The sequence below is a fragment of the Catharus ustulatus genome, chromosome 11 (genome assembly GCF_009819885.2).
Source record: "Catharus ustulatus isolate bCatUst1 chromosome 11, bCatUst1.pri.v2, whole genome shotgun sequence".
NCBI classification, from domain to species: domain Eukaryota; kingdom Metazoa; phylum Chordata; class Aves; order Passeriformes; family Turdidae; genus Catharus; species Catharus ustulatus.
The window spans coordinates 15,654,660-15,681,008 of NC_046231.1; the positions used below are offsets into that span (position 1 = coordinate 15,654,660).

Here is a 26,349-nt window from a genome sequence, read left to right on the forward strand (position 1 = left end):
ACTGTTCTCTGCCAAACATCCAGAATTGTTCTGGAGAAGGGATAGACACAAAGAAAACAATGGTGCTAATAATTTATTCTTCATGATAAAATGTTGGTCCAAGGCTGATCAGTAATCTGAGCAGTTTGCAGGCTCACACTGACCCATTAAATTCTGATCTGTGTGCTGCTCTCTTGACTTGGATGAAGGCAACCCCTGCAGGAATTCCGTTTTTGAGAAGATCTAGTTACTTTAGCAGGAAGAACCAGGCTTTACAAATTCAGATATTGGGAGAGATCGCACACAGCATCAGACTATGACAGGATTGAGCAAGAGTAATAATGCAAAAATTTACACCACTAAATTACAACCAAAATACGGGTAAAACAAGCACATCAGGAAATAGTGAAACCAAGTATTACTAAATATTTTTTTTCCTAATGAAAGAAAGGAAATTATTTTCTTTTCTGATTTTCATGAAGAATCAAGTTAGTCCCAGCTATTTCCTTGTACATCTCAGAAATTAGTAAAATGGTTAATATTTGGGAAATTGGTTTGTGTATCTTAAAGTTAGTGGAAATTTGAAAGTACTGCAGAAATACTGCTGATATTGGGGGGAGGGAGGAGGGGTGGAAATTAGAAAAATGAGTGTAAAAATGTTCCAGCACAAGGTCTCCTAATGAACCTTATGGAGGTATCCAAAGGTAGCAGAAGAACACATTATTAAACATCTTCAGAGGTTCAGGATTGCTCTAAAGCAGTGGGTGCATCCATCCCCATCAGCTCCAGGGAGCTCAGAGCATTCAGAGCACACAGCCAGGTGAAGCTGCCATTGCATAAATACAGTTTTGCATGAAGTACCAAATGTTGACTACATTAGGGACAGTAATATTTGCAGTCCTAATCCTGAGTGAAAGCCTTTTTCCCCATTAGGTACCCCCATAAATAGTGCATGGCACTGGCTATTGACTGTCATAAGCTATGTGTCAAATTGTCAGATGTGCTTCTAAAACAGCCCCTGCTCCATCCTCAACGTGGAAATATGAGTTTATTTGGGTATTGCTTGTCATATGCTGAGATTTGGTTATTTATTTACCTATTTTCAGATAATTCCACAGATTTTTCATCAGCTTTGACGTAAAATTCTTTTTTTTTCCTGAAGATTTCCTTTCTTAGACAGCCTGTCAGAACTATCTGATGTTGTCATGAAGATTTTTCTGTATTAAATTAAACTGCTTTTTACCAATTGATTGTACTTTCAGTTCCTCAAAGTCAGATATTCCTGTTGTTGTGCTAAGTATTCAGTTTTGAGTTAAGGACTTTTAAACATTGAAGAAGTACACACACTATTTTCTGAGAGTAAAATTATACAGTAAATTATGCAGTGTCCACTACAGTACATTTTAAGTAGGGCCTCAGAAAATGACTTGTACTTACATAAGATACAGGGGCTACAGCATATTTATTAAGACTCTTCAAGTCTGTATGAAACTGGAGCAGTCAGAAGTAATGGTGTCTGCTGAAAGATTCTTTATCATATGAATTTACTTTTAGTCATCTATTATTTATTTCAGCTATTTTATATGCCATTATAATAAATATTATGACAGAGAAAGCTTTTATGCTTCAACTTATTGTACTGCTCTTCACTTCCTTGCAATCCTTCAGGAAAATGTAGCTATGCTTTACCTATATTTAACGTAAATCATCACTTACATTTGAATGAAAAATTCACTATGAAAAAAGGCTCCTTCTTCTATACCAAGACACAAATGCACAATCATGTTTACTGCCAAACTACTCTACCATGCAGTGTTCATTTTTAAACAATTTTTAAGCTGTAAAGTGAATGCATTGCATATAGTGAAATAGCTGGCTTTCTGGGGGTTTTCACTTTTGTGTTACTTTCTGGCTAAATAAGCATTTTTCTAGCATGACTGCAAAGTATAGCCAATTGCACTTAAGTGTTTTTAATATTTTTGCTCCAATAGGGAGCAGGTTACATAGAAAACTGAACAAGCTGTTTTCTGGGGTTGTGTAGAGTAATGAAACTTACCTGGAAATATTGATGAAAGGCTTTAAAAACTGGGTGGGAAACATGAAATACAAGATAAATTTTTTCCTTTGCACTTTTCAAAGTGTTACAGTGTTAGGTTTAGAGGAGGACTTGTTTGGAACTGGAGATTGATTTGCCTTTGGCTGTTTCTTCAGAGGCACCACGTTGATGCCTGGACGTTGTTAGCCTTGAGCTGCTCTTTGAGCTTCATGAAATACAAACACCCTCGGTTCCAAACTCAGAACTCTCAGCTGGGTCTGGCTGACCTGGATTTCACAGAAGTGTGCCCACCCTTGTGTTCTCCTTTGCAGAGCTGCCCTGGCTCTATTCCTGGAGGTGGTTCTGGGTGCAGGGGGGATATTTGTCCTGAATATCTGCAGCAAGGAGAGCGGCTCATTTTGCACAGCCTTTCAATGGCACCACTAGTTATGATCCTGTGCTTTAGAAAAGAGCTCTTTAAATTATTCTACACTCATTTCATTATCTACTTTCTCCTTAAATGATGTAATTGGAAATAAAGTAGTAGAGGGAACATTAATACCTTTTGTCAATTTAATTTTCAGAATTCTGGAGTTTCCTGCCTTAGTGTATTAATTTGAGAATGGCAGTTTAAAGACTGTCTCCTGTATTTGGGAAGGTGGCAAGTCTCATTTAAGGTTTCACAACATAAAATGAGGCATAATTCAGTACTGAAAACATGTGAAGTGAAGTAGTGAGAGACATCAGCATAATACAATTATGACACATTAGATCAGGATTTGCAGCACACCATTAAGAATCAGTTCTGACTGCAGAGAACAATTACAGTTAAGATGCCTTTTAGCAAAAATGATTTTTAGTTTTATTTTTTATTGAAACCCCCTATGCTCTTGTATACATATCACAATATGTGACACCTAGGCTTCTAGGGAAAGAGAGAAAACATTGTAACAGAGGTAATTCTGAGGTACTGTAAGAAAACAAACATGAAACCTTCTGCTTGTCATTTAATGGAGATATTCTTACATTATTAAGAACATACCTTGCAAGTATATTGCTTATTCATAGGTTTTTTTAAAAAAGGTATTGTGACGTAAGTAACAGTGGGAAAATTTGGAATAAAAATGAATTGATACTAAAGGTTTAGCATTTCTCAGTCTCAAACTGTAGTAGGAATTGGTGGTCTACAGAAAACCTCTGTGGGATAAGAGGTGCTGGATTCTAAGTTGAAGGGAGAACCTGAAATAGAAAAGTTGGGGAACTTCCCTAAACTCATGGTACATTAAACTGATTTCTTCCCCAGTTTTGCTTGGACAAAACAATCTCATTTGGGTTTTTGAGTGCCTTCAGAAGCTGAGGTGTCAGGTCCTGGGTGCTTTGGATGTTCCCATGCTCCAGTTTTTGCATTGAGGAAAACAGAATAAATGTGTTGTGTCTGTGCTCAGTATGTGCCTTCTGTGCATATGGAGGAAATACAGCCTGCAACCATCAAGGTTTAAACAGCAAAAGCAGGGAGAAAGTTGAAAAAATATTATGATTTTTAAATTCCCGATTTTTATGTTTTCAATATACTAATCCCCACATCCAGGCCAATCTGAGTCTGCTTAACTTCTATTTCAGAAAGTATTTGGAGGCTTCATACTTTTTTTTTTCTTTTGGACTTGAAGTACAGAAGTTTCTGTTCTGTTCTTGGAATCAGTAGCAGAAGCCTAATGTGTGATACCAGGAGGAAAAGCATTACCTGAGTGATATCTGTGGACTTGGATCCTGTCCCCAAGAGGACAGTAGCTGACAGCTTGTGGTCTGTTGAACTACTTGATTATTATGTTTTTTGACCTCCTTATGTCCCTGTATTTGTAGCATTCTTGTCCTTTTACCCTTGGGAGGGACAGGAGAATGTTTCAACTGAGGAAAGCAGAGGCAAAGTAAACCCAGCTATGCACAGCACTTCTGTAGTGAGCAAACAGCTTTGAACTGCACAGCTGAAGAGAGATTGTCCTGGAGTTCTATTGCATAATGCAAGGCAGCATCATCTTTCTCAAGTCTCTGACCATCAAACAGAAGAAAATATTTACCCAGTGGGACAAAATGAATTCCAGAATGATGTGCATCTTGTGGGGGTAAAAACTCTTTGTTGCAAAGTTTGGTTTAGCATTTTCCGACTCCAGCAATTGATGCTTCCTATGGAGGCTGAACCTGTTGAAATTTTAATTGTGTTTATTTTGCTGTCCTGATAAGTCTGGCTGGAATGGGACAAGAGGAACTGGTGTGATATTCTGTTTAAACCAAACCTGTAAGGTAGTTGTAGCAGGCAGAATGGGTGCTAGCAAAATAGAAAACAGATGTAGGGAGAAAAGTGCCAGATGTAATGAAATGGGGGGATCAGATGGATCACTTGAGCCTGGGAGACAATGGGAGTCTCTTCCTGGCTTCCTTCTGTGCTGACCTGTGTGCTGCTGTCCCTTCATTCCTCCAGAAATGCTTATGCTGTAACTTGTAATCCCAGCAGCTCCTTGGTTCTGTGATGACTTCAGTGTTGTGATGAAAATAGGCTTTTGGGTCATTTTGTTCTGAGATTTGGAATTTCAAAATATCTGGAAATAGGGATCTTAAAGCTGAAAATTGTGTTTTGGGATGGTGTGTCCTCTCCTATGTGAAAAGTTTGCTTTAGGTATGTACAGAATTTCTTTTGAAGATACAGAATCATAGAATGGTTTGGTTGGACCTTAAAGCCCATCTAGTTCCAAGCCCCTGCCATGGCAGGGACACCTTCCTCTATCCCAGGCTGCTCCAAGCCCTGTCCAGCCTGGCCTTGGACACTTCCAGGGATGGGGAATCCACAGGTTCTCTGGGCAACCTGTGCCAGGGCCTCCCCACCCTTACAGAGAAGGGCATTTATAAATGCCCTGGTAAACTCTTAATGTATAAAGCCCTGTGTAGACTGATCTGTTATTTTATGTAGTCATTTTATACTTTTATATCACCAACTAAGAAAAATAGATTTTCTTTTTATTAATATGTGCTTATCTCAACTGTTTTTTATATTTACTTTTTTTTTTTTTTTCCTATTGGTATGGTACCTAAAAAATAGCATGTATCAAGAATAGCATTTACTCTACTTTTCATTTCAGGAGTTACATAAGTTTCACCACCAAAATCAAAGCAAAGAGATGCCTGTTAACCTTCACACTGCCTTGAGTGGATTCACTGCATTATATAAAGCTGTGCATTACAGAGTGTGTGTTTTTAGCAGAATCACCAAATCACAAATGCTACTTTTGGCACTAAATGTTGTTCTCATCCATCCCTTTTGATGATTTGTATTCACTCTGGGGTTATAATGTTAAACAAGGGAATCAGACAAGTTTCATAACACATTTACTGTAATGTGATACTGTGAACTGAACTTGCTGTTATTTATCTTTTTTTTTTTATATTTTCTCTTGTTCCAGCATAAAGCCAAGGTAGAGGCAATGACCTTAGACCTTGCTTCTCTTCAGAGTGTGCAGCACTTTGCTGAAGCATTCAAATCCAAGAATCTGTAAGTACTCAGAAAATTAGATGTAATAATTTCTTGTTATTTTAATGTCTTTATCAGCTGAGCACAGAATCACCATAGTTGGATGGATCATCAACTGCAGTTAGTGAATAATCTTTTCACAGGAATTTTCTTCAATATAAATTAAAGATAATTTTTTAAATACAAAAATAAAATTACAGATCTCGTATTATTTGATGTGTAGCCCCACATTTAAAGCCCCACACCCTGTGTTTGTTGAAAAAAAATCAAAGCTAAATTGCATAAAAACAGCTCAGGCAACTTTTAACAGTTTTGCAGTAGTTTGGAAGAGGTCAGGGATTAACAATTAGTGCACTGCTTGTCTTACTTTGTTTTATAACCTTCTGTTCTCTCCTTTTCATTTGTAAAATTTTAAAAAATATAACCCTGTGAGCCAGACAGCTCCATTTTCCAGACCTGTATGTGGAATAGACCATAATAAAAAAAAAAGAAAAAGGAAAAGGGGAGAGGTTGTGATTAGGACATCACTTAACAATAGACAAATTTATATGGAGATAACCAGGTTAGACCCCGAGTGGTTTGTTTAATTTAGCTTGAACAGAGCAATGAATGTCTGAATTGAAGAAATTATTTGAAAGCTTTTAAGTTCCAAGTTTTGACCATAAATTCCGCACTTTGTGCTTTTATCTAGTTTGTCAAATTGATTGTTGTGAGTATTCAAACTTAGATGTTTTTTGCAAATATTTCTGTAACTGATATGCATCTTACTGTTCTTCTCGAGAGAATATGACCTCTTAGCTTTGAAAATACATTGTTGTAGAGAAAATATATAACAAAGAGCATTTTTTTCACTTTTACTGCCAAAGCTAAATCTCACATGGATCAACAGATGACATTTTAGTACTTATAGGCCTTTTAGATTCAAAGAATTGTCAAAACTGACTTCTAACAGAAGTTTTTTTACTGCCAAAATCCTTAATATCAGTATTTTCTTATCATGTCATCTTCATATATTAAAATTTCTTGAAAGACAAATCCTTGCAGTATTGCTGCTTTAGTACTGACTTGGTTTTGTGGTGTGAGAGCTGTAAGTGTTTTAATTTAGACTCTTCATGCTTTTATTACGCCACGTTTCTTTAAATGTATGGTGCTGTGGAAAGTTAAAACCACCCTTCCAAATGCAGCTCTTAACCTGATTTGTGTGTTGTAGCTCATACCATGGTTGACCTAGCTAGCCCATTAGCTATGCATGTTTATAAATCCTTGAAGTGAACAGGCTTAAATCAATTTTTGCCAGAGAACTTAGGAAATGAGAAGATCTAAAATCAGTAAAACCTGTTTTGTTTTTGCTGGCATACCCCATTCAATGCAGGTCTGTTCAGTGACATTGTCAGTGATGGACAGGCTTGACTAATGTTTCACTCTCATTTTATTTGGAAAAATATTTTGTAATAGACAGCATCTAGGTATGTACAGCATTTAGGTATGTACAGAATTTCTTCTGAAGATACAGGATCACAGAATGGTTTGGGTTGGACCTTAAAGCCCATCTTGTTCCAAGCTCTGCCATGGGCAGGGACACTTTCCACTATCCCAGATTGCTCCAAGCCCTGTCCAGCCTGTCCATCTAAAGCCTCTGCCTTGCCTTCAGGCCTTTCTGCCTTAAATACGTGCTCAGATGTGCCTGTGTCTGGCAGGACTCATCCAGGCATTAAGTGGAAGTTCTGTATCTGTTGTGGGGTTTTGACCAAAATGAATTTCCAGTTACATTCTGTTTAAAGTCTGGGGCTGGATGGAAACCAGACCCCACACACTGCCTGTAGCACTGGATGTTTTATCTGATGCAAGTACAGAAGAGTCACCTTGGGAAGTGGACTGGAAAACCTACCAGCTCTTTCTGGCCTCTGATTTTTTTGTGATTTAGCTATATCTGGATAAGTTTGGAAAAGCAGTTATGTGGCAGAAGCATCTTATTGCTGGTGTGTTTTCCAGCTCTAATGAACACCAATGACCTTTGTCTGTCTCCTCGTTCCTTTGTTGTGCTGCAGGGTCCAGAGGTTTTTGTCACCTGGGGGATTCCTTTGCACCAGTGGCTTTATGAGCTGGAAGGAATCTCACAGGCTCCAGTGACAGACTGAGCCTTGTTCTTTGTGCTTGGGCCAGTCTCGTCAGAATTTCTGAAAAGGAGTTGATATCCCTGTAGGAGAAGCACGTTGTGCTGGAGTCCCCCCCTTTCCCATGAGGGACCTGTCACTGCTGTTAATGAGCACAGGAAATACATTAAGAGAAGAGGGTTTTCTTTCTCTTACAGATTTCTCAACAATAAAGCAGGTAGGAAAAACAAATAAAGTGTTTGTTTTTGTTTTTCTTTTTCCCAACAAAACTATCATTTGAGTTCTGAGCTATATAGATCTTGGTTTCTGGGAAAACTTCTGAAATGTCAAGGAGAAATTTTGTATGAGTGCACACATTTGAATAAAGACCTGTATTTTATTTCTCACAGCATTTAATGTGAAGAAGCCTTTAGCATTCTGTGGTGAACATCTTAAAATTCTCTGTGCAGGAATTGATATTCTCTGTTTGGTTTCTCCAGTCCACTGTTGCTTTCTGGGACACTGGTGTTTTCCAGAAGCTGTTGGTCTTGGTGATACATGACCTAATAATTGAAAATTTATAAAATTGATAATAGATAGGCATGCCTTCTGAAATTCTGCTTTTCTGGCACACTTTGTGGCTCTAGGTGCTATTTTTTGTCAGCAGATGTAAGGGTGTGCTCACATCACAACCTGGGACCCTGTTCTTCCCTGGTGGATAGCAACTGGAAAATAGTCTTGAAGAACAGATCTCCTGGATGAGAAAACTAAAATGGAACAACTCCAAAAAAAGGATCCCTAAATTTTATTGAGTTTAAACCTCTTGCAGCTGGGGGAGCTGAGGGTGTTTGTATTGCATAGAGCAGAAGGGAAATTGCTGAAACTGTGAATCTCTTGCCTTAATCAAATAATTGTAGAGAAAAAAAAAAAAGCCTTCTTGAATGTGCTTGAGAATCTGAGAGACTGTGGAAACTACGTGAAGAATGAAGAAATGTCATCCACTGCTCAGCAGGAATTTAACAGGGCTGGTTGCATACAGAAAACAAAAGATACAACAGAGGGAGCCTTGAGAAAAACATAAATAATAAACGGGAGGAAAGAGTTACTCTGCAAAGAAATATTTAGTATGAATTGGAATAGTACTTTAAAGGCTAAGGCTAAGAAGCCTTCCTTGTTTGAAAGTAAAAGTCAGATGATTCATCTATAAATTATCATACTTCAGAGATTTGGTAGAAATCTTTTATTCCTATATGGATTTGTTAGGTGTTGCAGACTTGTCCACAGATAAAATCTGAGCTCTGAATATATAAACACTGGTAAATTATGCCATACTCCTATAAATATATTCTAGAAAATCCTTCATCCTTTCAGAAAAAAGAAAGATTTTTTTTGTTTGCATTATCTATACTCTTGAGTTGATACAGCTGTTTCTCTTTCTGAGACCTTTTTATCCATGCAGTTTCAAATAAAGCTTTGGGCAGGAGGGTTTTGCTGATTATTTTAGGTCCTGCAGTTCTGTGATTCCAGCACTCAAACTTTCTCTAGGAGCAGGACAGTGCCCTCCTTTTTTTTCTACTCTCACAGTTAGAAGGATTCTGCAGGTAAGAACTTAAATTAGTTGGATCTCCCAAAGTCAGCTTTGGGAGAAGACAGAAGAAAACAATATTGCTGTTTAATGTTTGATCTTGCATTGGAGCACAACCTGAACACAGTGTGACTAACACGTAAAATGGATGCCAAATAAAAATTAGTGCTCAAGGATTTCTAGCACAAAATTTTTCGGAGAAAGCCAGCTGTCTTTCAGTATTTAGTATTTCTGGGTTCTCTTCTGCAGATCCATTCCACACTGAATGAACTCCATCTTCCTTCCTTGTGAAGGCAGTGCTGATGTTAGGATGAGAATGGGAAAAGGGAACTCAGTGCACCTAAATGTCTGGATTTGTTCAAGTTGCTTCTTTTACACGTATCAAGTCTTTCCCCTCTGCTGGTTTCCAGCTCAGGCAGTTCATTGAATGTCTCTGTTATGGAAAGTCAAATAAATGATCTGTTTATAATAATGTTCTGGGCTAAGATGGATCTGGCATGAGCTGATTTTTGTGCAGCTGGCAGAGGCAGACCAACCAATCTTTCATATTAGTGTTTTGGAACTAAGAAACACTGCATTGAATCTGCTATTCATTGAGTGGGCACGATGTGAGGAATTATGGTTGGTATTAATCCTCCTTATGGACAAAATGACAGCCCTCCTGTGACTGTATGGAACACAGCATTGAAATTCAGTCAGGATCAGTGCTGGATAGTTCAGGGTCTGTAGAATTTTGGTGTTTGTGGCACCTTGGGTTTCTATTTCTCTGTTTGATCATCCCATACTTGACTGAAACCTGCATTCTTTAGCTGGGGGACAGCACTGATGTTTCAGTTCTAGAACCTCCAAGACAGGACCTGATGTCAAAATTTACAGCCATGGTGTCATGGCATTTGCCCAGTCCTCATCATAAGAACACTTCCATGATCAAAACAGCAGGCAGGAGCGAGCACTAAAGTTACAGATGAAATCTTATGTGCATTTCTAGTTTTCAGTGGTGCATGGTGCCACTTGGTTTGAATTAAAGTTATCTTCTGCCAAACAGTGAGACTAATTTAATGTTCTCAATTTAATGCTCTCAATGAGGGAAAAAAGCTGAAATCATCCTGAAAAATCTTGAATTACTCCAAAGATATGAAACAATATTTGCCAATAGCTACTGCTTAGAATTTTTTGAACTGGTAGGAGCAGTTCACAATTATGCAGGACTTCCAGATGTAGATCTTCACTGCAGTTACTTCCCTGTACTTTAAAACAGGAATTCTTATTTTTTTTGGTGGTAAGAACTGGCATATGCTAACAGTTTATTCACTAATGATGTGTGTAGAAATATGGAAAAGACAGCAGTTATGAATTATGGTTCTCCATTTGGAAGTTTAGCCTCTTCTTATTTTCCTAACCAGACCCAAAATGGAGTGGGGCAGGTTTTCAGCTGGCTGCCTTAGCTGAGGCCCCAAACTCTGTCACTGCATTCATTTCTCATGCTGCAGGCAGAAGTGTGCTGAAACCTTGCAGGTGCAATTAAGATTTTGGAGCCTGATGAAAAGTCAATCCATAGTATGATTTTTCTGCATTTTCATATATTATAACTGACGTATTGAAGGTGTATTATTTTAAATTCCAGTGGAATGACAATTAAATCATAGATACTGTGTGATAAATTCTATGCATACCTGAGAATAAATATGTAAAAATGACATCTGCTTAGCAAGTTGTTACAAATATAACTAAAAGGATCTGGAAAAAATGAATATATGATTCAGATGAATGATCAGTGGTGCCATTATGCCAATATATTTAATGGTTCTGTAGTTGATGTATCTCTATCAGAGATGTTTGTTGCCACTGGTTATTGTCTTTCCAAGCCTGAACATATTTTATATCACTGTACAACTCTGTTAACTCTTTGCCATTAACAGAATTACTTTAAGTGAATTAGAACTAGTGACAATTGAGATTTTACATTTGTCTTCTCAGCTTAGAGTACAGTTGGCATCCTGGCAGTGCCAAGGCACAGACTTCTGGACAACACTGAGCATTTTGAGATATTAAAAAATACCCACATTGAACTAAGAAACATGCATAGCTCAGAAGTTCCTGTTTCAGACAGCACATATCTTAAATTTAAATAAGATCAAAGGCTGACTACATTTGAAACGTACATAATAATATTAGGGTAAAACTTTTTTTTTTCTCTTTGTGGTGATGCTGTGCCTTATTAAAGCCTAGGGATTGGTTTTCTGCATAAATAGTTTTTCTTCTTTCTTCTGTTTTTAAGCTCTCGAACACAATTACCCCTTTGTGGTAGCATGTGTCAATTCATGTGGATCCAAAAACTATTTCCAGTATTTTATAAATGAAACATTAAAAATCTCAGATGTTTAAGCCCTTCCCCCTTTTCCTGGAGGCAAAGATCCTGATGTTTTCATCAGATCACCTTTCCTTTCATCTGCTCTATCATGCAAATACCTTTTGCCTCAGAATATTTAATTTTTTTTAAAAGTGAAGTCCATATTACTTCACCATAACTTTACATACAGTTTCATCTACAAAAATTATGAAGTGTTTTTACACATTACCAACAAAAAGATTTTGTGTGGAGTTTGTTACATAGCTTTATGACTATAACTGTGCTGTCCAAAATTTCCAAACCTGCCATTTGTCTTTGGATTCTTTGCATTCACTTCACTTCACTCTACCCTAATGAAGAAACCTTGAAAACCCTCCAGGATTTCTGCCCAGCACCCTGGTTGTTCTGGTGCCCATTTTCAGCCATGTCTGTGCCTAAATTTAGAGTTAGTCTAAGATGGCTTGGAACTCTGTCTTCCTGAAAAATTTCCTCAAAATTCCCCAGCTGTGAAAGCTCTTTTGAGCACCTAAATCAGTAAATGATTAATATGATTAATAACTGATTAAAACATATCCTGTCACAAATGTAGCAAGGATTTTTGAGCATTATGGCTTAATGAGTTTTGAGAAGCTCTCTGCATTTAATTGATGTTGCCTTCTAAAAATTCTGAATTATAAGGCCAGAGTATTTAATTACATATACATTAAAATATATTTAGTCTATTTAGTTAAATGCTTTCTAGGGGAGATAATTAAAACACAGATGGCAGAGTCTGCTGGCACTTGGGTGGGGAAGCCTCACTGCTGGCCTGAGACTGGCCATGGATCTTAGAGTCCAAAAATTGGTGTAATAGACTGAAGAGGTTGTATTTCTTTATTAGCTGTTCCCCAAAATCCCAGAGGATGTCAAAGTACATTAATTTCCATCACAGCATGGAATCTTTCAGGTCTGAATGGCAGCACACAGCTGCTGTAGGGGCTTTCTGAATTCTGTTACAGCTCTATAATCTCTGGGCAAAACAGTGAAGAGTCATTGGAAGTGAAATGCTCAAAATCCAATGAGGTGTTTTATTCTTTGAATGATCAACCATGGTCCCAAAAGTATTTCTAAGGCTTTAGCTGTTTTTAATTGAAAATATTACATATATGTAATAAAAAGTAATAATTGACACCCCCCTTTTTTTTTTTTTTTTTGTATTGTAACTTTCTTTCTCTAGTAAGTCTTTATTGTGTGCAAACAAAATTTGTATATTTAGAAGTACCTGCAGAAACAAATCATTCCATGGTTATTGCAAAAATGAGTATTTCTTTAGGGCTGGCTCACCCTTGTTTGTCTGCATGTGAATGTGTGTAAATAATGATTTGCTGCCAGAGTTTGAAAAAGAAGCCCCACTTTGAGGCAGGAAGTGTCCTTAGGTGGGCTGCTGAATGACAATTACCAGATTCTGGATATTTTCCTTGCTGCTGTCTCTTATTAATTTCTGAAGGTGCAGCATGACGTGGGGTTATTTTGGTAGATGTCCCCTCACCGTATACGTAAGAAAAAATAATAAAGGGAAAACCATGACTAATAGATGTTTTCTGTTTAGTTCCAAATCAGTTGAGACCTCTGTTCCTTCTCCAAATGTTTATGAAATTGTACACTGAAGATTCCAGAGAGGTAATGAGTAATGATTGAGGGATGGCTGACCTGCATGACAGTATGCAGATGATGCATTAGGAAGGCACAGGAGCAGCTGCTCGCAGTAATTCCCATGTATGTGCCATGAAGGAAGAATCAGAACAGTCTCAGTCCACCCCCATTAATCTCTTGGAAGTGGGGCAAAAGTATTTGCTGATCAACAGTGTCAAATCCTGCAAAGAAATCCAGTAGGATGAATTGCAGAGAATTTTCCTTGCTTCTAGCAGGAGGTCATCCATCAGGGCTCTAAGTCCTGTGTTAGAGGCTTGCCTTAAAATGAAGCCTGTCTGACAAGGATCCACATTTCTGTCAGCTGGCAGTTGGCAATAAGGGTATTTTTACTGACCTTTTGGCCAGTATTTTTAGAAGAAGGGAAGTTAGATATTAGGCATTTGTTTCCAAAATTCATTCAGTTAAGCAGTGCTTTTTTTTGTTTTTCTTTTACATTGAACAAGTAAACATTTAAATATTTTTGTGCCAGCATTAGATTATACATGGTTCTGAGTTTTCCTGCTGCTGTCTGAACCCTGACTTAGTGATTTTATTGTTGCTCAGTTTCCTGTCAGTACTGCTTGTAAAAGTGAGGGGGATTTCTGGTGATGGTTGTTTAATTCCCCCATTTTCTGGAGAGCCATAAGCTTCTCTTGCCTGTTGGTCATTCCCTTTGTGTATCTAGGCATTCCCTCATGGAAAGAAGCACAACTTTCTAACTTTCAGAGAAAGCCACCTGGGTGTTCAGGGTTATGGGGTGGAAAAGTTTGGTGGGCTGTGACTTTGCTTCTTTGTGGAAGAGAAGTCACAGTTCTGCCTTCTTCACTGGCCGTGACAGAGGTCTACAGTTGCTTGTGGGACTTTGGGGATATGGTGAGGCCTTTTCTGTTGAATTTCTGTGTAATTCCAAACAGTGTGAACTTTTCAAATCACTTGAGAAGTGCCCCAGATGGTGTGACATTCTGCTTCATGGGAAGATTTGAAAGTATTCCCTTTGCATACTCTCTGGTTAACTATTTCATTACGTTTGAAATGGGAGAACACCAAAGCCAAGAACTCTGTTGACATTTTGGTGGTGTTTGTTTAACCTCCTAGTGCACAGGCTACATTTGTTGAAAAATATTATTCTTACCTTTGCAAATCATCAGTAATTAATTCCCTTGGAAATATCTGCTGCTGCACACAGCCAGCTTGGGAGGCTGCTGACAGATCACAGTTTTACATCAGGTGCTAACAAATTGATTATTAAATTTCATAACTAACTGATTTATAGCAACAATTTAATTTCTGTGTCTCTCTAATGTATTCACTTACTGTATTTTCAAATAGTGCAGAGGAGTTGGATTGCTTAGTTGCTTCTAATGGTGAATTGTGCACAGCATGTGAGATCTGAATGACTTCCCCAGTGCAAAGGTTAGTAAAGTAAAGGCTTTGTGCAGTGCACAGAATATTAGCCACATTTCAGCCCAGGTATTCACATTTGAGATTGTCCTGGATAATTCTACATGCTTTTTAACTTTCACTAAATTGTAGGTACACTGAGCAGCACAGGGAGGGTTTTCTGGGATTGCTGTGTACTTGCAGTTGTTTTCCTGAGTCTCAAGAAGCAGTGACTACCTGGTACAACAGAGCAGACCCTGTTCAGGTCCCAGTGCCCACCTAAATAGCCCTGGGAGCCCACGTTGGCTCCCTTGCTGGGATGTAAGTCACTGCCTGAAGACATTTTAAGGATTTATGGAGGCAAATTTTCGTAACACACTGCAGGGTCTTAGCTGTAGTGTTTCCAAAAATATCTAATGAGTGTCATGGTTAGAGGGAGCACTTGGTCATGTTGATACCAGGAGTAAACACTATGGAAAATTGCCTTTGCTGCTGACATCCTTTGTTGGCCTTAGCTCTGCCTTTGATGTAGAATTACAAACTATTTTAAAGCAAGGGGGGATTTTATTTTTTGGGCTCAGGAGGAAGCCTCATGCAGATCACAGCAATGTTTTTAATGAACTTGTGAAATCAAGGTCACATTTCTGCTATCACTTGAAAATACTCCTGTCACAAAGCAAAGCTGCAGTGCCAGATGTGTGGTGTGAATTGTCACGTATCTTAAAAATTTTGTCCCTGCATAATGATATGTTCAGTGACACAGAGCTCTGCACCATTGAGATTAGAATCTGTCATCTGTGGCTGAAATTCATAACTGCATCGTGGCTGTTACCCAGGTAATCTCATTCATTTCCTGGTGTGCAAATGGCCGGGTCACAAAAACTTAGATGACAATTTTCAGTAATTGGACCTTTGTTAGCAGCCTGACGAGAGACACCGATCGCTTAATGGACGTGGATCCAAATCTGAGAGGCGGCTTTCTTCTGGGAAATGAAATGCTGAAATGAAGCACAACAGCAGTGGCTATTCGTACAACCCTTTAGCTTTCTTTTCTGTGGAATTACTTAGGAAAAAATCCTTTTTTATTTAGCATTTAAAACCACTAGTCCTAATTAAAAGAATTCTAAAAGGGAATCTAATACTAACTTTTCAGTATGATAGCTGTTGAAAATGTTTCTGTATTTATTTTTCTATTTCATCACAGATTTTTTATTATAAAATATTGTAAATAATGTTCATTTTACAGTCTCTTAAATCTGAATTGCTTTTACTTTGAAAAAATAAGAAATGGGCTTTGAAAAATACAAATCTCATAAAATGGACTGAAGCATAATTTTATTTCTTTTATAAAATCCAATTAAATGACCTAAAATTTAAAATTGACTAAATTTTATCATTTTATAATTCTAGAATCTTCTTTTCATTTAATTGAGCTAACAGATTTAGGTATAGAGTGTGTATTTCCCTTCTGGTAGTTATTGTGTAATTACTAATAATGAAGGATGCTACAGTTTGGATAGGTGGAATATGTGAATCCTTTCTATCTGTGATTTGTGACTTCCTAGTGCACATTACAATTATCAAATAGAATGATGTGTTTTTAAAAGTGTCATATTTGTTTTGGAGGGAGTGGCATTTTTGGTATTGAGGCTGCATTCATGTGCTGCAGTTCTCATACAGGAGGCTCTCATACCAGAAATTGCATCTGTGTTGGAGAAACTTGTTCCTTTTTATCCCAGCAGATGTACAATTAATTCTTGCTAGAGCTTTTCATAAAGTCTCATAAGAGGTGATGAATCACCCAAAGTTCCATGCCCTGTCAAGCTTCAAGCAGCTTTGTTTTCCTCTTGGCAGATGCATCTCAAAACCGGCAAAATGAACTCTGGTTTAAATCATTTTGATTAAAAGTGCCTCAAAAGATCTGTTACCTTCTAAAGAATATGATCCTGCACAAGTCAGTGAATATCCTGCTTGTGCTGTGTTGAGTGAGGCTGCAAAGATCAAAGAGCTGCCTTTTGGTTTGAACAGAAGGAACTTTGCCTTTGTAAGGACAGTCCCTGTTTATCTTTAGTTTCTTTTGTGGGTGCAGTATGTGTGCACAGGTATTCTGTGTATGGGTGTCACTGCCCAAAAGGTAAATCAGAAATCCAGAACTGCAGACACTGCCTCTCTAAGTGCACAGATGTTTCACTCTGCTTCTGGAGCTTTTGGTTGAAATTTTCCAAGTTGGCAAAGGAACAGATAATAGATTGTTAACTTCTTATTGAAGCACACTACCCTGGTAACTTCCCTATGGGCTGGAAGTCAAAATTTATTTTAATAAGAAAATACAGCCTACTCTTCATGTCCATCCTTATGCATTTCTTTCAGTATTCACCTAAGGTGCGTTTGCTTTCCCTGAAATGTTTTTTTGAAAACTGAGCTATCAAAATCTGGTGCTTTCAAACATGCCTGAAGGAATAGAATTACTTAGGTTTGTTTGACAACCTGGGGCTTCATGTTTCACATTATTTTCCAGAATTCCTTCTGCAGATGCTCAGAGTTGCAGTATACCTGTCCTTCAGTCATGTGGGGAAAGGTTCTTTGTGTCTCCTGCCATCCTATGTGTGTAGGGCTGTGAGCTGGCACTTGAGAAGGACAGAGGGCAAGCAGTTATTGTTCCTAATTGTGCTTCATTTATTACCTTCAGAATTAGAGTTTGTCTCATGGGATTGCAGTAAACTCATAATAGGATGGAATAGGCTAAACAAATGTGACAGATCTTAATATTCTGGTGTTGGGACATCACAAGTGTTTGTGCAGGAATTTTTGGCGGTCATTATTTTGTGTGATTTTTCCAAATTAAATAAACCAGGGTGAGGGATGCCAGATGCAGGCTCTCAAACCTGAGGTTCTCAGCTCAGGTAGAGCTTGCTGAGCTCTGCTGCGTCAGGCTCTGACTCAAGGACAAGAACAGGCTGTCAGTGCCAAGGTTTGCTCAGAGATGATGCAATCTAGCAAATGCAGATCCATCTGAGGTCCGAGGACCAGAGACTTTGCTGTGTTTCGTAAGGGTTTGGAAAAAGACAAGAAAGACCAGGAAGGGCGTTTGTCCTTGATCTTGCTGTGGAGGTTGGGAAGGCTGCAAGGTGCAGTATCCTGAGATTACACTGGACACCTCAAGGAATTTGAAGTTTTCTGGACCTGTTTTTTGAATGAGAGAGGTATGTGCCAGCCTAGGTTCTTTCCTAGCTTAGTTTGGAAGAATCTTCCCCTTTCCTTTCAAGCTCCTTTATCATGGCATTTCTATTTAAACTGGGTTAGGTGAGTTTAGTGAGGAAGGATTCTGTCTCAAGGATCTCATATGTAATGTGTACAGATTTTCCACCAAAGAATACAGCTTCTGGAGAATGTTTTTATTTTTCCATCTCAGTCTTGCATTTTTTAACAGCATACTTCACTGGCTGCAGAGGTATGAAATGTGTACACGTGGCCTTTTGCATTGTGTCTTTATTTCTTAATCACTTGTGCCCTACCAAGTGTGCAGGTGTCATGTACTCCATAAAAGAAAGTGGTAGGAGTTGCTCCTCCCCCAGGAAAAGTTTCTTTCCTAAATTCTCCAGATGGAGTTTCCCAAATGGTGATGGGGCGAGCAGTGATAGTGCTGTGTGGCATTTTGACTTTTATTTTTATTTTATTATTATGTTTTTATTATAAATTTATTTTATTATTATAATAAAGATATTATTATATTTATTTGCCTTTGTCCCAGGGCAAATGTGGGGCTCAGCTGGACCCTGAGTGGGTTTTCTGGAATCAACTGCAATCAGCTCCTTCCCACAGAAACCAGCCAGCCAAATCCCTCACACCTGACCCAAGGCACACCTGCAACCCCTTCACACAGAAGTGCAATTATACATATTTAATTGAGATTTCTTTGTCCTCTTTTGATTCTTTCAGGCCTCTCCACATCCTGATCTGCAACGCCGCCGTGTTTGGTGTTCCCTGGTCCTTGACAGAGGATGGGCTGGAGTCCACCTTCCAGGTGAACCACCTGGGACATTTCTATCTTGTGCAGCTCCTGGAAGATGTTTTACTCCAGTCAGCCCCTGCCAGGGTTGTCGTGGTGTCCTCTGAGTCCCACAGGTGGGTCAATGTTAACTTTGGTTTTGCTGGAATCTTTAATCCTCACAGCATGACACAGTTTGGGCAGAACCAAAAAAGTTTCTGAAAATGAAGGTCCTTGCTCTCATGCATTTGCCTTTGAGTAATCTTTTTAAAAATAGAAGCATTACTAATGCCTGTGGATGTTTCTGGATTTGGCTCTGTTGCTGGATAAAGCATGTTCTAGTTTTATAACCGTATGTAGATTTTTTTTTGATCATTCTTTGTGTGAATGCAGATTTTCGCCGTGTTTCAGACCACTCATTGATTTTGTGAGGAGATGGAATAATAATTGATTAAATCTGAATGGCATGACCTATATTGATTTGTCATTCAACAACTTCAACATCTTAGCAAGAAGAATGTGCAGATATTTTAGCAGGAAAAACAATGCAATTAAAAACTGCTAGATGAAATCCAGTTGTTTTATAATGAGAAATTAGGGAATTCAATGCAGACATTAGATGTATAATTGTAAAATGGGAAGTAGTGTAGTTAATACATATTACAAATCTGCCTATGCCTCTTTTGGTGAATTTTTAAATTAAAATGTTAGATACTTATTTTTTCTACTGCCAGGAAAAGTGCAGTTGGCAAAAGAGAGGTTGATGAGGTTTGCCTTATTTCAGATGTGTTTGTGTTTTTGTGTTAATAACTGAAAAGATGGTTTTGATTTAAATCAAGTTCCTTGCGCAAAATGAATGCCCCAGTTCTGAATTTTACTGGGCACAAATCGCTTACTCCTTGCTGATTTAGTTCAAGGACCACAGGATTAAGGCTGTAACATCCAGCTTTAAACATTACTGTTGATTTCTATTTCACTTCTGGTCGTGTGTAGTAGCTCTAACAAACTGAAAGGAAGAATGTGTGAGTGCCTTTTTTTTTTTTTTTTTTTACCTTCCCTGTCTTCATATTTCTGAAATGTTTTAGTGACCCAGAATGAAGCTTATTTTTTTTAATCATGTTTCCATAAAATGTAACCCCAGGGACCTGGTAGAGAGAGACCAGCCAAGGGTCGGGCTGAAACCTTTATCACTTCCAAACACAGGGGCTTATGGTATAAATGACACACTGCAGATAGATTTACTTTTACCATTTTAAATTTATGATGGCTGAAATGAAAGGAAGCAATAGAAAATGCCAGTAATAATCCTCCCCACTGTTAAAAGACATGAAATGTCTAGTAATTAGGTGGTAACAAAATCTGGACATCCTTATCTTTGCAAATCACACCAGGTTTGTGAAAGCAAGTAGCAGAGTCCTGTTAGGAGTGAGGGCAGCTACTGCAGGGCAGGAGAGATAGCTCTAGAAATAAATCTGCCAACTCCAATCACTTGCCAGATGTGGAGGGCACAATGGGATATGTATAAATGAGCTGTTATTTAATGGGAGATTAGGTTGAATTGTCAGCTGCTTGTTCCCCCTTGTAAGTTTGTGTCTCTGATAGTATTTTAAATGACATCTTTGTTTTTCACTGCATTAAATGCTGTGTGTAACCAGGGCTTACATCTCTGGATGTCTTTATCTGTGTTTTTGAAAACATTTTGAAAGTGCTCATTGCTAAGGCAGAGAGATCAGCCAAGGTTTAGAGAAGCCCATAAGGAAATTCTACCTTTGAATAAAATAATTAACACGACCAGTAAATTTTCCTTCTTCTAAGGAGTCCAAATAACGTCTTGCAGCTTATCTTATCACTTAGAGTGATCATTGTGAATAACTGTGCTTTCCCCACCCCCCAGTCTGTTTAATGGGCAGAAGTTGATGTAAGGAGTTAGTTAGGTATTATTAGGTAGTCGTTCTTTCTGACCTACTTGAGAACTCTGAGCCTTAAACCATGTCGTAAAACAGAAGTGTTGGTATCTAATTACTTCCATAAACCTTGACTGGATCTTTCTGCTGGAGTCAAGACCCCCTGTTAGGGGAAAAATAAAGTCCCATGTTAGCAGAAAATGCTATCCTGCTCTGCTCCAAGGCAAAATATTTATTTGCCTCTTTGGTTCTCTGTTCATTTCTAGTTACTTCTCTGGATTCAGCACAAATGAATTCTGTTTAAATTAAGCTTTTGGGTACTTTAAGCTCATGATATTAAAATCAGAATAATAAGTAGGTTGACTTTCCTTCTGTCTTTATTTCTGTGTTGTTAATTTGTTTGTACAGCCCCTATTCCCCTGAATTCAATGAGACTGACTCACAAAAGCACAATTGCAGGACTGCACTCAAAATATGCCACCGTGTTTCCTTTATACAGTAACACACAAAGAGTGGATTATTTTTGGTATCATAAGTGATTACTTGCTGAATTAATATAGGAAATTCCTCCCAGAATAGTCCTGGTAATTTCAGAAATGTATTTTATCTAACTGAAAATTATGAAAGAGAAATTTTGTTGTTGAAATTGAAAGGCTAATTCTGCAAGACACAGAACATCCTGGATTCCTCTTGAGTTCAAATACTGTATTGCTTTTTTCTGAGTGTATTATAATTCCACTCACAGAATGAATGTAGAAATTCCAGCTGATCTCTTCATTTCTGGGCATGAGATACAAAATTAGTAAAGATATTTTAAAACATTTTTCTAGTGTGTACTATAATTATGTTTATCCCTGTTCTCCCCAGCTGATTCTGAAAACTGAGTATTAAAAAGAGCTTGCTAAATCCTTTTTATTTTTAGTACCTCCTCTGAATGAAACCTAGATCTGTAACTAAATGTAATATTATTTTCTAATATTAAGATATACCAATAAATTAATAAATGAAATTCTAAGAACTGGGAGGAGAAATGCTTTATGGAAATTTCCTTTTCTTCATCTAAATGTCTTTAGAACATTCACTACTTTGTTTCTTTCTTTTTTTTTTAATAACAAACAGCTGGTGTTTAATGACTCTGTCAGACCCAATTAAAAAACGTCAACTAGTTACTTTGATTTGTGTTCAGCCATGCCATGGGTATACTTAAAAACATTATACTCTGCCAGAACTCATTTTGGCTTTGTTTACATTTATCTTTTAAACATATAAGACTATTGATGGCAAGTTACCAAGGTTATAACCCCTTTATATTCATCAATTTTTAATCTAAAAAAAAGCTTAAGAGGCAGTGAGACTCATCCATAGTTACTTGAACACTTAAATGCAAGTGTGCTGCGTGTGAGTACTGGATGAAATGATCAGGGGAAAAGAAAAGATGCTGGGTTGCTCTGCTTTTAATGCTGAGTTATTTTATCCTACATTATTTCCTCCAAACTGATCCTGCTTTTATGGATATATGGCAAAATCTGTTGGTTTTTTTAAAATTTAAAATAAAGTGATTTTTAAGTTACACAGCAATGTCTTTAAACCGTCAAAGTGTTTTCTGAGTTGCTTTTGTTTATTGTTTGTTTCTAATTATCCAGTAATTTTACTGCCACATTATATGGGACTGTTCCTTGGGTCTCAGGCAATTTCCACTAGATGCTTTCAGCTGCTAAATAAGCTGTTGTTTTATGTTGGCTCTGGCCAGCATCTACTCTGTTGTCTACATTTTATGTTGTTCTTAATGAGAGCGAAATTAACTCTGGGGTATCTGAGGCATATTTACTGGTTTTCAGATTTACAGAAATTAATGACTCCTCTGGAAAGCTTGATTTCAGCCTGCTCTCTCCATCTAAGAAGGAATATTGGGCTATGTTGGCCTACAACCGCTCCAAGCTTTGCAATATCCTGTTCTCCAACGAGCTGAACCGGCGCCTCTCTCCCCACGGGGTGACGTCCAACGCCGTCCATCCTGGAAATATGATTTATTCCTCCATCCATCGGCACTGGTGGGTGTACTCCCTGCTGTTCACCCTGGCTCGACCTTTCACCAAATCCATGGTGAGTCAATGCCTGAAATTATTTTGTGCATCTTCATTTTTTCAAATAGTTGTAAAAATCCAGATGTATGTAAAGCACTCTTTGCTTTTACAACCATGACCCTGATTTTAGTGGCAAAAATCATGCCAAGACAGGGCTCTGGAAGAGGATTCTTCAACCACTTAAGATTTACTTTGTCAATCTCCTGTTAAGGAACCTTCTAAGATGGAGTGCGTGACCTTGTTTGAATATATGATTTTCACTGTGATTAAGTACATTCTATGTCTCAGGTGCGGGATAGTTTAGAGTTATTTCTGTGCTCAGGATACGTAAAATATAAAAAAAAAATTGCTTTGGCTTTTAAGTGGAATATGTTGACTGCATTTTTTATGTAAACAGATGCCCTAGTTAGAAAAGATACTACAGACATTATTAATGGCTGAGGGAAAGTGCTTTCAGTGGTAAAAGCACCTTCATTCATATTTAAAAAAAAGCAACAACCCAACAATTTTCTTGATTCTTACAAAGTGCTGAAGACAATGGGTGTTTTCCATTTGACTCCATTGGATTTTGGACTGGAACCATGGCATAATGAGAGGCTTTGCAGTTCTTCCACTGCCAAGGTTATGAGTCTTTATTATGTAAGAATCTGCAGCACCTCCAACACTTGGAGGGGTTACGCTTATCCTCTGAGCCAATTATTTTTAAGGAGTCCAAAGTATTTTTTAGGCAGAGAATGGCATTTACTTCATTGAGAACAGGCTTAGAGACTGTTTCTCATTCCTTTTTCACTGACCAAGAAGGGTGTTCCCAAAAAGAGGAGCAGGGAGAAGGAGTCTCCCTTGAATGTTTGCTTCTATGAATCAGGGAAATGAAAAGATCCATACCCCTGCAAAATCTTAATTTATCCTGGGATAATGTGTGTGGAAAACACAGAGTGTTTAAAAATCCGATTACATGTCCATAAAAGAAAAGTATTGGATGTTCAGTAAGACCTCTGGAGCAAAATTACAAACACCTCAGTGTTGACCATGTCAGTCAGGAGAGCCCTCACACCTCCAAGCTCTGCCTGCATTTTGCAACCTGTACATATGCAAAGCCTTTTTATGTCCACAAGATTGATATGTGAGTGCTCTGACACCTTGGGACAAGTAATAATATCTTTCAACACCATGTTTTTTTTGACCAGGACCTATAAAACCATGTCTCTGCTGTGTTAGGGATTGTTTGTAAAACAAATTCCTGAAGTTCTCCTGAGAATGTGTAAGTGCATGTTATCAAAATCCCGTGAAAAGGATCCAGTCTGTGGACATTTATGAATTGTTTTATTTACTCTGACATATTTTCACAAAGGGAATCTTTAGTGTTTGTTACTCAGGGAATCTTATTCTCTAAGGAACAAAATAAAACACTGATGTTAATCTTGAATTCTTTAAAAGAGTTGATAGATTTTTAAATAGTGTGTATTACATATAAGAGAATACAAAGTACAGGACAAAGATGTCAGCTCTGAATAACAGTGTGCTCTGGTCCAACCCAAATCACTTCTGTTAAGTCCTTCATGTTTGTATTTCAGTGAGGTTATTTGAATGTCATGATGGAGAGGATGGACTGAGGTTAAGCATCACTTCTACAAATCTCATTCTGATATGAATTATGTTCCCCTGAACTCTACCAGTGTTTCAATATCCAGTAAAACCAGAAAAGTGCCTCTTCCTGGGTATGCAAACAAGCTGAGCTGAAATTCTCAACATCATCAGTGCAAGAGTTTCTATTTTAAGGCTTGTAGGGAGCAAATGATTTGCTGCTGCTGCTTCTTTTTCAGGCATTGTGCTGTTTCCAGCCTGGCATGGACCTGGTTGGGGATCTTTTCCTGGGCTCCCTTTCCATGTTTCTGTGGCAGCTCACCCTGGAGCTCAGATGAGTGTTTTGGTCAGAATGCTGGGAGTGATCTCAAAGCTTTACAGCTGCAGTCCCAAGGTGTGAGCTGCTCATGCTGAGTTTTCCAAGGAAGTCTGCATTGCACAATGCAGCATGATGCAGCAGCATTTTAAGTAGTTCCAGCTGAGCTGGGCCAGTCACTGGAATTGAGATTGGAGACAAGGTTGTGTGGAGAGAGGGGAGCTTTGGCAGCCCAGGCAAGGAGCCTCACAGAAATGCCTGGACCTGTTTTGGTCTCTGAGGTTGTAACTTCATCTTCTGCAGCATTTTGGTGTGAGGAGAGGCCAATCCTTCCTGGAGCCAGTTTGAAACTGTTTGCTATGTCCTGATCTACTGTGCTCCTGGAGTCTGCAAAGACACATGCATATATCCATATTTATATCTATATATACACACACAGAAACTGCAGCTGCACATACCTGAGTCTGAGGCCTTTCTGTATTATTGTGGTGTCCAGGAAGCCATTTGAAGTAGAGAAATGGAAACTGAGACTGTTCCTTTCTATCCCACCCACCTCTTTTTGAAATCTAAAATACACAAGGATTTCTACACAGAAATTTAGAAGAAGTATTTTGTAGAAATAAATAGTTAAAAATAAATTACCATTTTGTCATTGAAGTAAATGTAGATTTAGTAGTGACAGTACCACTAGTTACTCAATAAGTTGGAGATGCTTAGATTATAATTAAAGATCAATTAAAAGATGTGGCCACTGTAAAAAACAAATTGGAAGAGAAACTCTGAAAGGAACTGTGTAGGTCATGCATATATTTATCTGGTTTGATCTAAGGCTCTAAGGTTTTGGGTTCTTTTCTTTCTACCTGTTTTATTCTCTTCCTCTCTCTCTTTAAAAACAGATTGAGAAAATTTTGACTGAGTTGGTTTTTTTTTTTTTTCTGTGTGTTTTGTTTTAAATAAACCCATCTGATTTGTCATTATTTACATACAAGGCTAAAATTAAATATATTTATTGTAAGTTTTGAGCTTACACTGAGTGTGGTATCCAGTGTCACCCCCAGGTGATTTTCAGTGTTCAAGGGCATGTAAAATTATAAGCAGAGTGCTATTATCACACACTTGTGATAGTCTTACATAGACCCAAATATTTTTGTTGGCAGGTAACAGAGCAGAAAGAATATCATGTGTTAGAGTAGCAAGAGCTTAACAGATGTTTCAGTGAGCTGTATTTTCAAGTCCTTTCACATTAAGGAATGGCTGGGCTTTGGGGAAGTTCTGAGACTATTGGGTTACATTTCCTGTTGCAGTGCAAAGCCAACCATTGTGTTGGAGTTTTAGCAGATGTGTTACCCTCTTTTAATGGCTGGGAGTAAAACATTGGTTCTGTTGCTGAGATATAAATTATATTTATAAAAGCTCAACTTGTCACCCTTAGAAGCCAGTTAGAAGTAGTAAGACAATTCTGCCCTTAATTTTTGACTGTGTAAGAGACTGATGCTTGAAGTGCTCTTTGATTTCTCCCTCCTCCCCCAAAGATTGTGACTTTCCAGAACTGGATTTTGTACTTGAAGTATTGCTGTTGAGAATCATAAGGAATACTTCCAAGAGCCCCAAAGTCTTCTGCATGTCTAATTTTTATAGAAGTCCATGAATTCTTGTCACTGGGATATTTTCCCAGGGGTGTTTGAGGCAGTAGCCCTGTACTGGAAGTGTCTTCATACAGGAAACCCCAGACCCTACCATGGCTTCACTGAGTTTACTTTTGCCATAAGTTGGAAGTGTCTAAATTTAAATTTCATGTAATGATTTCCATGTACTTCTAACATCAACTCAGAAATGTTATTCTGGCAAGAAATCAATCTG

The 26,349-nt window shown here is 38.0% G+C and overlaps 1 protein-coding gene across 1 annotated transcript in view; it reads left to right on the forward strand.

The window, feature by feature from the left end:
• The window catches only part of WWOX (WW domain containing oxidoreductase), a 477,785-nt gene that overhangs the window by 88,937 nt on the left and 362,499 nt on the right, over positions 1-26,349 (forward strand). The window contains exons 6-8 of the mRNA XM_033070142.1: positions 5,467-5,555; positions 18,553-18,738; positions 22,344-22,608. Coding sequence (XP_032926033.1) covers positions 5,467-5,555; positions 18,553-18,738; positions 22,344-22,608 — 540 coding nt within the window. The remainder of the gene's footprint in view (positions 1-5,466; positions 5,556-18,552; positions 18,739-22,343; positions 22,609-26,349) is intronic.